Source organism: Gnatocerus cornutus, chromosome 1 (genome assembly GCF_029298725.1).
Source record: "Gnatocerus cornutus isolate USDA-ARS CGAHR chromosome 1, icGnaCorn1.1, whole genome shotgun sequence".
NCBI classification, from domain to species: Eukaryota; Metazoa; Arthropoda; class Insecta; order Coleoptera; family Tenebrionidae; genus Gnatocerus; species Gnatocerus cornutus.
The window spans coordinates 19,004,686-19,018,800 of NC_142233.1; the positions used below are offsets into that span (position 1 = coordinate 19,004,686).

Below are 14,115 nucleotides of genomic sequence, written 5' to 3' on the forward strand. Positions count from 1 at the left end.
TTGGTGGCGTCATTGCTCGTTGCTATTTATGGGTTAATTAATAAAGTACCCGATGTATATTCAGGTTAAGAACGAGACGATAAATATTTTAAAGAAAGGTACGAGGTGTTACGACACTTAAACAATGCTGTTACAGTCTAACAACTGTCTTAAACCTGAGCAAGTGCGAGAATGGAATGTCTTGAATTCTTAATGGATTCCAGAGTTGTGTAAATGGAGGTGTTTGTGTACTTATAGAGGCACAAATTTAGGGATACTAGCAAATATTTTTCTTGTAATTAATATTATAATTGTACACAAGTGATTATAAAAAATATTAACACTTCCTTGAACGTTTTGATCTTGAAGTTCTTGACACAAAATACTGGTAATAAATAGGTACATAAAATACATAAATTACGATTTTGCACAAACAAAATCAACTTGTTCCTAATTACTTTGAAGTACCTACATAAATAATGTGAATAGTAATCGGAAATGTTTAGGGGTCAATTTGCGTATATTTTAGAATCGAATCCACCAAATTGTGAGCGTTTAATAGTAAAATTTAACGAGCTTAATAATTTTAATGTTATCGTGTGAACTAATTTTTTAATGTTTATATTTTAGCAGTTTGTCTTACATCACCAGAATTATAAATATTTGTGTTTAGTACACTTTTACGCTGTATAATGTACCTAACAACAAAATAATAAAGTGTTTCCTTCCTATGTTAATTGCGCTATGAATCTCCAAATGTCTATTGGGATTTTTACTGCACATTCTTGTACCTCTACTTGTGAAATCCATATTGTTTAGCCCTAGATAGCCAAGTAGATATCAAAAAATTGAAATATAGTTTATCCGGTGAGAGAATATAGGTTGGCAGCAAATTATGCTACAGAACAAACTAAAAACACGCGAACTGGGTTTTGTTATTTTAAATTTCGCGCGTAAATTTAGTGACTTTTCTGTCATTCAATCTCTCCCTGTACGAACTATGGTCGATTTTTCGAAAACTAACTGTAAAATCTCTTTGGTTCTTGGATTATTTATTAATCTCAACGTCTTCTTGCGAAATTTGCGCCCTTTAACTGATGAACTATATGAATGTCAAAATGAATGACAGCGATAGTACGCCCTCTCGCGTTCAAAAAATTGTCATTGTTGTCTGTCAATTGCGTGTCGGTACTTTGTCTCTGACATCCACTGGCTTTGATTTTACATTTTACAAATTTTACATGTTTGGAAAGTTAAATATAAAGTATTGTTGAAAAAAATATTTTTGTAAATAGCATATTTCTTGAGATATTGAGTAGTATCACTGAGCTAATTTGGCAACACTGTTACTACCTGTGTACCTATAAAGGTTGATTTTAATGAATCTTGTTAGTAACTTGCATTTTTGAATTCCGAATTAATAAATGATTCATGATTTCCATCGCACTTCCCAAGCACTAGGTACATTGCATAAGACTCGTTTGCAGAAAATTCTACCATGTGAATGTATGCAAACAAGAAAATGAAAACCTAACAAAAGTCAATTGACTATTGTAAATCAAGTTTTGCAGTTTCCGTTGTTTCATATGTTTTTAACAAAGATGTGATTATACGGTGTTGCCATGTTGTGCACACAACCTTTTTTTCAAATTTAACACTTTCAATACCCATTAAGTAATGACGTTTTGATTATTAAAATTGGTTGCATTCGTTGCAAATGCTTTAAAACTTCATTATTATGGTTACAGCTTTCTTTAAAGTTTACTGAATTTCCTAATAAAAAGGTATTTATCTGCTTGTTACAACTGCTTCTACAAGGTGTTTATAAATGTTTCTAGCATCAAGGGTGGCTATGAAATGTCAAAGATATTTGCCGCTCATTACAAATGTGGGTTTAGATTTGTCAACTGACATTTGCAGTTAACCTCAAACATGAAGCAAAGTAAGTTTTAAGAAATAAACTGTTCTAGTTGTAGTTTAAAACCTCAAAATCGAAAACTTGGGCAGAAAACCGTAAATAAAACGTCATTAAAGTAACTAACATTATAAATAATTTTGCTGATAGTTATATTCACCATGAAAACAAAGCGGCAAAATAGTGTACGACAGGAATTCCAAAGCCACGCTTGATGCTAGAAACATTTATAAACACCTTGTATCTTAAGAAGTGAAACTGATATAAGAAAAAAAAAACACGTTTTTATGCTTTTTTAAGAAAGGTCTTTATGAATTCGTCAAGTTTATCCGAGATTTACGACACACCCTGTATACTACAAGTCTACTGGTTTAAAATGTAGATGAAGTTTAATCAAAGTTGGTAAAATCTGCCTATAAAAGTCTGCGAGCCCAATCAAACTTTAGAACCAAAAACATAAAAAACTGAGAACTTTGAAAATCTGAAAATTTGAAATATTTATTAAAGACCTTAAGATCACTTTTTTTCGTAAATTTATTGCTGAAGTTTCAAGTTTTAGACACATCATTTTATTAAAAATCTCCATTGTTTTCTATAATTTATTATTCCCGAGTGATTTTGTATTAACGAAACTGCAAATCTGACGCAAAATTTAGGATAAAGTTTAATTTGAAATTTGTCAAGTTTGTCACATTTATGTTTCATACTGAAGTTTGCATACGCTAATTTTGTCGGGACTTTGAATTTAATGCTGGTTGTAACGATGAATAGTTCAATAATTTATTTTGTGCGCCTCCGTCATTTTTCATGGCATTTCAAATTTCAAATAGATTTCAAATAGTTACTTGCATTTCCAAAAGACCATTTTCTAGCCTAGTGAAACAAATAACTATTTGAAATATAAAATAATTGATTGAAAACGTGTCGATTTAACTGGCAATTTAGTTTTTCTTCTTATAAGATTATTGTTGCTTTCAATCACATCATCTTTATTGCACGTCATAAGTTCGACTGAGAGATTGATTGTACAATTATTGCTTATACCTAGGCTATAACTTAGAAAAAACAAGAATATTTGTCTGGGTATGATCAAAATACTTAAATAAAAAAAACCTTAGCTCATTTTCATAGGATCAATTTTATGTACATCTAAACTTTATAAAAAATAACCTTTTAGATTTTAAAATTTTAAACTTTTTGAAACTGAAACTTTTATATTTACTTGGGCTTGGATTATTAATTAATTTGTTGACAATATTGATGATTTTATTTTATACAAGCAACGTTTCAAAGTTGCGTTCACCTTAAATGATTGATATGGATTGATCACTGCTCAACCACTTTTAACATAATTGATTTTGCTGCTTTATCAAATGCGCCACTTAGTGACAGTTCTTTAATTTTGTGCGTATTGAAGTATGTGAAGGTATGTCGTTCGTCTTCCGTGCCTACCTAATAATAGTTATTCAAGATACAAGTTTAAAAAGTCATTCTTTATTGCCTGAGTAGCTATTTTAAAATACAAGTGTACTTGTTTAAAAGCCACGTGTAAAAAGCTCTGAAGAGACTTTTCAGAAATGCATCTTGCGACGTTTTATATAGAATGTTTTTGAACCGCATATACAAAAAGAGAGAGGTAATTCCTTGTCACAAATTGAGGCCATTAAGAAAAAAAAGTTTTAGTAAAAGACTTTTTGTTTTTTAGATAAAATCACACAAAAGTTGTCATACTTAAGGCATTTTTCTTATGGAGAATCCCAGGTAAAGTATCGTCTAAATATTTCGCTTATTTTTTGATGTATCAGTTTCGTTCTTATTCTCAACTGCTTGTATTCACATTTTCTTCTAAAACTAAGAATCAAACATTGGAAAAAACATTTAATTTAAAAGTTAAAGGACTTGAAAATTCGATAATTTAGGGGTATTTTTACGAATAGAAGTTTATGTCCGATTTTTGTAAATTTTTAAACTTAGAATTAGTAAAGAATACTTTCAAAATCACTTTCCCGCTAAATTTAAATCGATATCATTAAAATTGGTCTAGTTATGAGAGAGATAAACTAAAAAATTTTCAATCGAAGCTCTGAACTTTGCAGATAATTTACGACTAGGCTGATTTATAAGCGTACCCTCATTTGCGGTTTCTTGACCAGCTTTGGAAGTTGTAAATCAAGGGATTTCTTCTAAAATTTTTACCTGTTTGTTTCTCACAGAGGATAGTAAAATGGTTACAATTAGAAGAGCGTTATTAAAAGTGGACGAGTCTTGGCACTCGCCTTAATTTAATTCAGTTTAATCATCGCTCTGATGATGGTAGCATTGCTATCGAAAAGCGCGTCAGCATTCTTTGACAAAATTTGGTGTTTGGGGAGTAAATTGTATTTTGATAATAAGTAACCAGAACACACAACGAAAACTTGAAAAAGTACCAACAATGTGTAGTAATTGAAAATATCAAACTTCAAGTTTGAAATGTCAAAAACAATGTTGGTAATAAACCCAATATGGTAAAATCTTATACGGATAGAGTCGGTCTTGCTTACCAGTTGCTTGTAAAGCCATCTATTAAACAAAATTGACTGTATACACTACAGGTATAAAGTCCGTTTTTTAATTAAAAAACCACCAACACCGCACTTTACCCAGCACTTTACAACCGGCAACATCGTCGATGGTGACTTTTTGGTATAAAATCAAATAAGGTTACTGCCTAATTGACAATTTGATTACACAAAACGGCCTTTCAGGCTGACGAGTCTTTTCATTATTAAATCATTTGATTTGCAATCCAACAGGCTGTAAAAGAAACGTTGCCTAATTTTCAAAAATGTCAAAAATTTGACAACTATTTTCTCACCAAAAATCTCCCTAGGCAACGTTGCCGGTTGTAATGCAGGGGTACATTGCGGTGTTGGTGTTTTTTAAAAAAAAATCGGACTTTACATATGTGTACAGGTCGCGTTTATAAAATTGTCCCTTTGTAAGTCGCTAAATTCTCAGCAGGAAAAATGACGATTAAATGCAAAAAACATACAGCTATTTGACGTATCTGTGCACTAGTTTGTACGCTGAGGTGCGAAAATCTCTGATTTCAGGGATGAACATTTTTTAATTTATTGACCATTATTGATGCAGGATAAAAACATTTTTTGTACAGTTTACTAAACGCCAACGATTTTAAGAAAAATCTTTTTAAACAATCGTAGAAAAAACAACTTTTATTCTTCCAAAGTTTTTAAACAATATCAATTACTGTATTAAGTTGAACCTTCAATACTTTATACGTATTCAAATTCAAATTCAAATGAAGTAAAATCTGACATTTCGATTTTTTTCTTTACAAAAATTACATATTATTTCATTTAGACTCTTTAAATCAAGAAACAATTTAGCAGTTTAATTGACTGTCTATTTTATTGTTTATCAATGATTGGTGCGGACAATTGAATTCCCATTATAATGTTACAAAGTTAATACCTTCTTTGTTATTATTATTATAGATATTATAATTCACAACCATCTTGTAGGGACACTGATTTATAAAGGCTTTTTAGATAATATGAATAAGTCAAATATAAAAGTTTTTACTGACATTGTTAAGGACACTAGACAAAAAGACTCTCTTATCTAGTCACTTAGACTTAAGCTATGTTATTGAATTAATGCGTCACGCATTCTTAACAACAATTAACTAACTAATAATGATTGAATGTAAGGATAATGATTAACACGTAATTTCTCAAGTTTGTTTTTTGTGTTGCCTATATTATAATTTGAATACTGTTAAATTGCTTAGTTTTTGTGCATTTTAGTTTTAAAATTCCACATAAAGCAATAATTATAATAATAATAATGATAATAGATACTCTACATGTAAAATCCTAACTAAATTTCCTTTTAGTTGACCTGTGTAAATCAATTCAGTTTAGTACAAATTATGTTAATTTATTACTTCTATTAAACTATTAGCAACTATCCACCGTTTTGGGCTCAAGACAAACTTATTATCAACTGACGCCAATATGATCCCTGAAGGGGGTTTAATGGTAATGGGAATGTAAATTTGTGGTGTGTAAATTAATTTGGATGTGTTGGTATTCCTTATTTAATGAAAAATAATTTTATAATGATTGGTAACAAGTAAAGTAATTTATAGTTATTATTTTCGTTACGTTTAATATTTGAGGATTTGTTATCACTGTTATAAGATGAAAATTGCGGAATATTGTAATAGTTATGTATAGTTTGTACGGTGAGAGATTGAATGACAGAAAAGTCACTAAATCTACGCGATAAAAAGTGTACCAAACGCGCGAAATTTAAAATAACAAAATAACCCCAGTTACTGACAACTCTGTCAACCCATTTCGCGTAGGAATTTAGTGTTTTTAGTGTATTTTGTAGCATAATTTGCTACCAACCTATATGTCAACTGTCGAAATATCCCAATCTCTCACCGGATAAACTATACAGTCGCGTGTGGTAACTTATATTTTACGCTACGCCGTCGTGCTTCAAACTGATTTCGCGCTGTAAAATGGTTAACGCACAAGAGTTGTATTAAACTTTTTGGCCGAAAAACTTTTAATTTAAACAATTGGGTTTTTCAAAATTGATGAGAACTGTCACATCTGACATTTGTAAATTTCATCATCTGTCAATTCTGTCAATTTTGTAGTTGGTGCACAAAAAGTACACAAGATGGCGCTGTATAAAAAACGTTTTAATTTGACTTTAAAATTAGAAATATTGTCTTAATTGAAATAATAATTTAGGTAGATTCCACTTTTGTGATCAATCTTCATTTTGATAAAGTGATTTTAATATTTATAAACGCATCTGAAGAGCAGACGATTTGGGCAATTTTTACCGCACGGCGTGTGTAAACGTCCAGGGCGCTTGTAAACCTAGTGTTTCCGAAGATGTCAATTGAATGTTAATTTGACGTTTACAATTCATGAGGCCAAAAAAAACATTACACAGGATGTTCAAAAAATGACGGAAGAATTCTTCAATACGTTGTGTAGAAGTGCCTAAGGAATTACAAAAAAATAATAAAAAAACTCTTTTCCTACGACTCCATACGAAAGTGGCATTTTCCACACGGTTAAATGACTATGAAAGTTGATGTTTTCGTACATCTATTTCCGAAAGTAAAAGTCACTAGTGTGATATGAATATATCCGCACAGACCTGTCAAAATTGACAGTTATTTTCAAATACAAATGTAAATCTTGATTTTTTGTCTCAAATATCTAGACGATTGATTCCCTGCAAAACAACATCCATAATGGTAAAAATGAGTTGGTTAGGTCGTTTCTGACAAGACAATTTTGACAGGTTTGTGCGGATATATTCATATCACACTAGTGACTTTTACTTTCGTTAACTATGTGTAATATGTCACTTTGTGTGAGGTCGTAGAAAAATAACATTTAGACTAGATGAGAAATGAACTATTGTCAAGACTTATGGTTTCTTCTTGATAATGGAAGGTCGTAGGAAAAAGTGTGTACACAACTCGTCGGAAAGTGTCTTTCTTGCACGCGTGTAACATCTGCACTCGGCTGGCGCCTCGTGCATCTACATTTACACTCGTGCGAAATTGCTCACTTTCCGCACTTGTTATGTAAATATCTATTACGTTGTGCGTTACAAGAAAATCATTTACAACGTCCTCTGTTTATCATTGCAAAATTTACATTATTTCTGTATTAATTAATATTAATTAATAGAATATCAGTCATCATCAAGTGCACCATTCCACGGAACCGAATCAACTTGTTCTGCCTGGCGAGTTCTCGGACAACCCCGGTTGGTTCGGCTCACCGGCCGTTCTGTTAAAATTTAAAACCAGCACAAAATGAAATACGTCTTCTATTTATCATTACAAAATTTAACATGTTTCTGTATTAATTAATTCTTTCACCAAATGAGCAATTAGGGGTGCAATTGCATCTTAATTGTTTTATTACGGTTCAACCGCAGAAAGGGGCTGAGAAATTATAAAAACGACCCTCAAATCTTGGATGCCTGGTCTGGGCTAGAGCAAGCAAGTGGAATTACAGCTTAAAAATCTAGCTGTTTTCCAAAAGTAAACAACCGAAAAAGACGTGAAATCATTCAAGAAAGCCCTAAAATATTCAAATATCTATAGACCCTAAAAATTGGATACATGATAAAACCGTCGAAAATAACCTAAAATCAAGCATAATTAATTGTTTTTAAACTCCACAAAATGCCGTATCATTTCTGGACCAATTCAACTGCAAAAATAAACCGAAAAATAGCCGAGCATCTTTATCCAAATCCCTCGGTTTTTAAGACCTCAGGTCCAGAAGGAACAATTTAGATCCTACTTCTTTATGACTGTTATTTGCTCCTTTAAAATCGACATGAAATTGTATAGCAACACATTGCCTTTTTTAGTAGGTTAGTATCTAATAAATCTCTAAGCCTTGTTCTGTACTTTGGAGTTCGCTGGAAGTGTTTGCAGGATTAACTTGCAGAAAATACGAAAGTACTTAAAAGTTAAAAATTGTCGCCATGGAAAATTGTAAACAAAAATCCCTTCGTTCCGAGACAGGGATAAGTTAATAAAGAGGAAAGTTTTAACAACTTTACAGTTCAAAAGCACGTATTACATAAACTTTAAAAAGTAAAATGACATATTCTAGGCCCAATTCTTTGGTTAAATTTCCAGTTTACAAGACGTAAAGTAAACCGCAAGCATTTTTATTATGCTAAAACAGGTTGCAAAATGGCCCATATTCTTGTACAAGTTTTTGAAGATATTTTCAATTTTCTCTTCAAAACTCAATCCAATCAAGTTATTGAAATAAAAATATGATGATAAACGATTTTGATTTGATTATATCGTGTGATCAATATTGTTTGTAATCGAGTCATCCATGAAAATGAATCCGTACAGTTTATCAAACGCTCTAGTGCGGTTATGGCTTTGACTTTTTAAACCGTTTATAGCCACCTTACTGCAAACCCCTATAATCATAATAACCCTGAAGTGGTTGTGTCTCATCTGGCTTGAAATGAACCGTAATAAATATTCTCAATCTCTTTTCAAATGTGCAATTTAAAAGCGCATTGCGAGTAATTGATGACTATTTATTTCAAATCGTGCAAATTTTTGATCCAAAAATATTTTTTTGGACATATTTTTACACTAGGTTCCTTATGCTTCTAAGAAAAATTAGATTATCTGGACCACTTAATAATAAAAACTTTCAAAAAAATTAACAATGTTTTTACAAAAATTAAGATAATACGTTATTAGAAATAATGGCTAACAAAGATATATTAAAATTAACCCAAATTCAACAACTTTTATGGACTATTTAACCTTAAAAATAACGCCCACAAATTTCGTTCTTGTGACACCAAAAATGTGGAAATTAAACCGCGTTCAAGTTTTTTTTCTAATTTTTTTAGCTACTCGAAATAAAAATTTCTACAAATTCTCCTTTTCGCTCTAAATTTTTATAAATCGGCAATGTAAATAAGACAGTCAAGAGTGATAATCTCCACAAATTTAGTTAAAATCACTTAACAAATAAAGAAATTGCAGGATCTTAAAAAAAATTGGTGACATTTTTATGGTCTTAAAACGAAAATTTTTAAAAATTCCACTTTTTAATCAAAATTTTTGCAAATTGAGTGAAATTACTAAAACAAGCAAAAAAAACAACATGCATAAATTTCGTTCCTGTCGCACTAAAAATAACGAAATTACAGTGTTGAAAAAATTGACATTTTCACTTTTGTCTAAATAAAAATTTCTAAATATTCTCCTTTTTTGGTCTAAATTTTTCTAAAATTCTTAATAAGACAGTTAAGAGTTATGAACTTCACAAATTTGGTTATAGTGGCATTAAAAATGAAGAACTTACAGGTCGTTTAAAATTTTTGGTCACATTTTTTTTTGGTTAAAAAACAAAAATTTTTCTTCGCTTCTCGAAATCAAAATTTCTAAAAATTCTCTTTTTCGGTCTAAATTTTTCTAAATTGATGCTCTTAATAAGGCAGTCAAGAGTGACAATCTCCACAAATTTCGTTAAAATCGCATAAAAAATAAAGGAATTACAGGATTAAAAAAATTGGTGGCATTTTTTTGGTCTTAAGACGAAAATTTGTAAAAATTCGACTTTTTGATCTAAATTTTTGCAAATTAGTGATTACTAAAACAAACAAAAAAAACAACATGCATAAATTTCGTTCCTGTCGCACTAAAAATAACGAAATTACAGTGTTGAAAAAATTGACATTTTCACTGTTGTCTAAATAAAAATTTCTAAATATTCTCCTTTTTTGGTCTAAATTTTTCTAAAATTCTCAATAAGACAGTTAAGACTTATGAACTTCACAAATTTGGTTATAGTGGCATTAAAAATGAAGAACTTACAGGTCGTTTAAAATTTTTGGTCACATTTTTTTTTGGTTAAAAAACAGAAATTTTTCTTCGCTTCTCGAAATCAAAATTTCTAAAAATTCTCTTTTTTGGTCTAAATTTTTCTAAATTGATGCTTTTAACAAGGCAGTCAAGAGTGACAATCTCCACAAATTTCGTTAAAATCGCATAAAAAATAAAGGAATTACAGGATTAAAAAAATTGGTGGCATTTTTTTGGTCTTAAGACGAAAATTTGTAAAAATTCGACTTTTTGATCTAAATTTTTGCAAATTAGTGATTACTAAAACAAACAAAAAAAACAACATGCATAAATAGAAATAACGAAATTACAGTGTTGAAAAAATTGACATTTTCAGTTGTCCAAATAAAAATTTCTAAATATACTCTTTTTTGGTTTAAATTTTTCTAAATTGGTACTATTAATAAGACAGTCAAGACTTATAAACTCCACAAATTTCCAAATGTTCCAATCCACTTTTTTTTTCTTTAGTATCCCCAATTAATATAATTGCGTTTATCATCAATTTGAGCAAGTTTGAGTCAGTTGAGTAACAAAATCACCCCGAAATATAGACCTGTAAGGAGTTGGTTTGTAAGACTGACCAGCTGAGAAAAAATATTTATTAGATGAGACCCAACCATTTGAGCGTTATTATGTTTATGGGGGTTTGCGGTAAGGTGGCTGTAAACGATTTAAAAAGTCAAAGCCATAACCGCACTAGAGCGTTTGTTAAACCGTATGTCGACAATTCATACTAGCGATCTGATATCAAACTTAGCAACCGAATTTAGGAAAATAGATAAATCAAGCGACAAAAGAGGATCAAAAGGAAATCTAGAAGGTGTTAGACACAGGATAGAAGAACACCTTCAACGTAGATTCTCTATTTGCTCACTTTTGGCTTTGCAGTTGACAACCATTTGACAGTTCTCAGTGACAAAAGTCAATAAATATTCTTACTTATTTATTGTTTAATTATTCTTCATTTGTCTAATTTGATAATTTAGTAAATTCATTTTTGGCTAAAAAATCAATAGAAAATGCTGTCATTTCGTGCTAATATCAGAGTTTTAAAAAAGATTAGTGATAATGAAATCTCTACGCCAAAAGCGAAAAGAAAAAGTGCCATGAATAAAACTAACATTTCAACCGTATTGATAAATTTAATCCGTTGAATTAAATTCTCGTTTTATTCAAATTACCTTCGTTCACAACCAACAAGAGACCGTCAGTGAAGCGGAATAAAAAGAATCTAAAAACGCACGAGGTTTCATGAAAAAAGCTCATTTATTAGAACTTTAATTAGAATGTGACAACATTTTAGTTCACGTGAGTTGTCCTAGCAAAATGCAGTTGTAACACATGAAGACATTACCATAATCTCAACCTGATTGCATAACGCATCCACTTCCTTCCTGTGCATTCTACAGGTCACTTGGCACAAACACAATAAACCACCCTCGTGTAAATGTCACCTGTGCCACGAGTTTGCAATCGGCCCAGTTAAATTTTCTCTCTTTTTTCGTAATTCTGTGATATCCTGCACGTGATTCACCCCCAGCCCTCCTGCGGGTGCTGCCATTGACCATTCATCAAAGAGTGGCGAATGAACAAAAATTCCTGATTTCCTTATTAATCAACTAAATTAGTTCCTGAAAAGCACATTTTTATCCTCTTTGATTTTCCAGCGAGAGCGTTTCTTGGTCTGCTTTCGAATCGATATTGCCACCTACTAGCGCCAGTCCATAGACGCACGTCGCTTGTGTCGCATGCACGATATAACCTAAAAACACGAAAAATTCGCCTTATTATCAGTGAAACTGATGGTTTTTTCGCAAAAATGTGAACGACAATACGAAACGGCTGCAGGATTTTTTCGCCGGGCTCTAAACGGGGCCCTGGCGTGTGTCGGTGTCCGATGTGCTAGTGTGGTTCTGTGTTAGCTGAAGGAATTAACACTGATGCACTCACCTTCCTAACATGATTCCGTCTAAACACTGTGATTCGCCTTCTAGTAAGCAAAGTTATTTTTCAGACCTTTATTTGCCCTGATATCGCGTGCTGGCCCTTTTTAATCAATGAAATAAATAGAAACATCGACGCGATATGAAGGTTTGCAGCTAGCTAAGTTACAACTATTGGTAAAAATTGGAAAAAACCATCGCTTTTTTTTACTGAAGACCCAAGTTTGATGGAAAAGCAAATAAAATTCTGGTGACACAGTTTACGAAACATACTTGAGTGCAGACATTGGTAAATTATGGAGTCTTGGGTTTTTACTACAGCTTCCGATACACCTGTAACATTTTTATATGCCTTTTATGTGTGTAAAAAATAATTGAGTTTTTATCACAGCAAGTAATTTTGAGAGGAAAATTCGAGAAGAAATCATTTTCAAAAATATTTTAAGAATTAAAGGTATAAAACTCTAAACTTAATCATGTTTCCACTAACTTGTGATTTTAATAATGATAATCTAAAAATAAAATCTAACTACCTACTTCACGTTACGTGACAAATAGAGAATAAATCAACAATCTAATTATACATGTTTATAGTATAGCTACTAACACAAATCAGTGTAATCCAAAATAAATTTATCAGTAAATTATAGGAGAGTGAGTCATAAAGATGCGAGGGAAATTTAATTATACAGCAATATTTTGTCCACTTCTATATGTATCAAATACGTTGCCGGTTGGTGGAAGATTGTGTCGCTTTAGAAATAACAAAAAAAGGTTGTTTAAATAAACGGAAATGTGAAATATTTATTTATCTTAAAAATGCGTTTTTATTGCAGAGTTGAGAAAAATCTTGTATGAAACACGCGCAGAAATGTTCTTTATCAAACGACATGTCCCATTTCGTTTACGTTGACAATGTCTAGTGAATAAATCATTTCTGCTTTTAGTTTCATAAATAACTATTTTCGAATTTGCCGCTTTAATAGGTCCATTAGAGTACTCAATTTGGAGTCGTTGATAAAGTCCGTTTATTTTTTTTTAAACCACTAACACCGCACTTTCCCAGCACTTTACAACCGGCAACGTCGTCGATGGTGACTTTTTGGTGATAAAATCAAATAGGTTAGTTGCCTAATTGACAATTTGATTACAAAAAACGGCCTTTCAGGCTGTGCCGAGTCTTTTCACTATTAAATCCGTTGATTTGCAATCCAACAGGCTGTAAAAGATACGTTTTTAACGGAAACACTGTCTAATTTTCAGAAATGTCAAACATTTGACAATTATTTTCTCACCAAAAATCTCCCTAGGCAACGTTGCCGGTTGTAATGCAGGGGAAAATTGCGGTGTTGGTGGTTTAAAAAAAAACGGACTTTAGGTATCTACAAGGTGTTTATAAATGTTTCTAGCATCAAGGGTGGCTATGAAATGTCAAATAAATTTGCCGCTCATTACAAGTGTGGGTTTTGACATTTTCAGTTAACCTCAAACATGGAGCAAAGTAAATTTTGAGAAATAAACGGGTCTAATTGTGGTTTAAAACCTCAAAAACTTGGACACAAAACTGTAACTGAAACGTCATGGACGTAAGTAACATTAACTCTATTAGAAATAATTTTCAAGATAGTTATATTCACTATGAAAACAAAGCGGCAAAATAGTGCACGGCAGGAATTCCAGAGCTACCCTTGATGCTAGAAACATTTATAAACACCTTGTATAAGAGAACTAAAAGTAGGAAATTTTGTTTTTAAAGAGTTGGCAGAACTAATTAGTCTGGCTGTCACCTGTTTCCAGTCAAGTTCTTGGTCAATTTCACATTACGGATT

The 14,115-nt window shown here is 31.5% G+C and overlaps 1 protein-coding gene across 5 annotated transcripts in view; it reads left to right on the forward strand.

Moving 5' to 3' along the window:
- Mctp (multiple C2 domain and transmembrane region protein) overlaps nt 1-14,115 on the forward strand; it is a 126,857-nt gene that overhangs the window by 12,969 nt on the left and 99,773 nt on the right. For 4 of the 5 annotated variants that reach the window (XM_088049951.1, XM_088049957.1, XM_088049953.1 and 1 more), the window contains exon 1: nt 12,076-12,336. The exons of the other annotated variant lie outside the window; for it this stretch is intronic. In XM_088049951.1, the coding sequence (XP_087906077.1) occupies nt 12,303-12,336 (34 nt within the window). In that variant the 5' untranslated portion in view covers nt 12,076-12,302. Of the gene's footprint in view, nt 1-12,075; nt 12,337-14,115 lie in introns of those variants that run through there. 5 annotated transcript variants of the gene reach the window in all.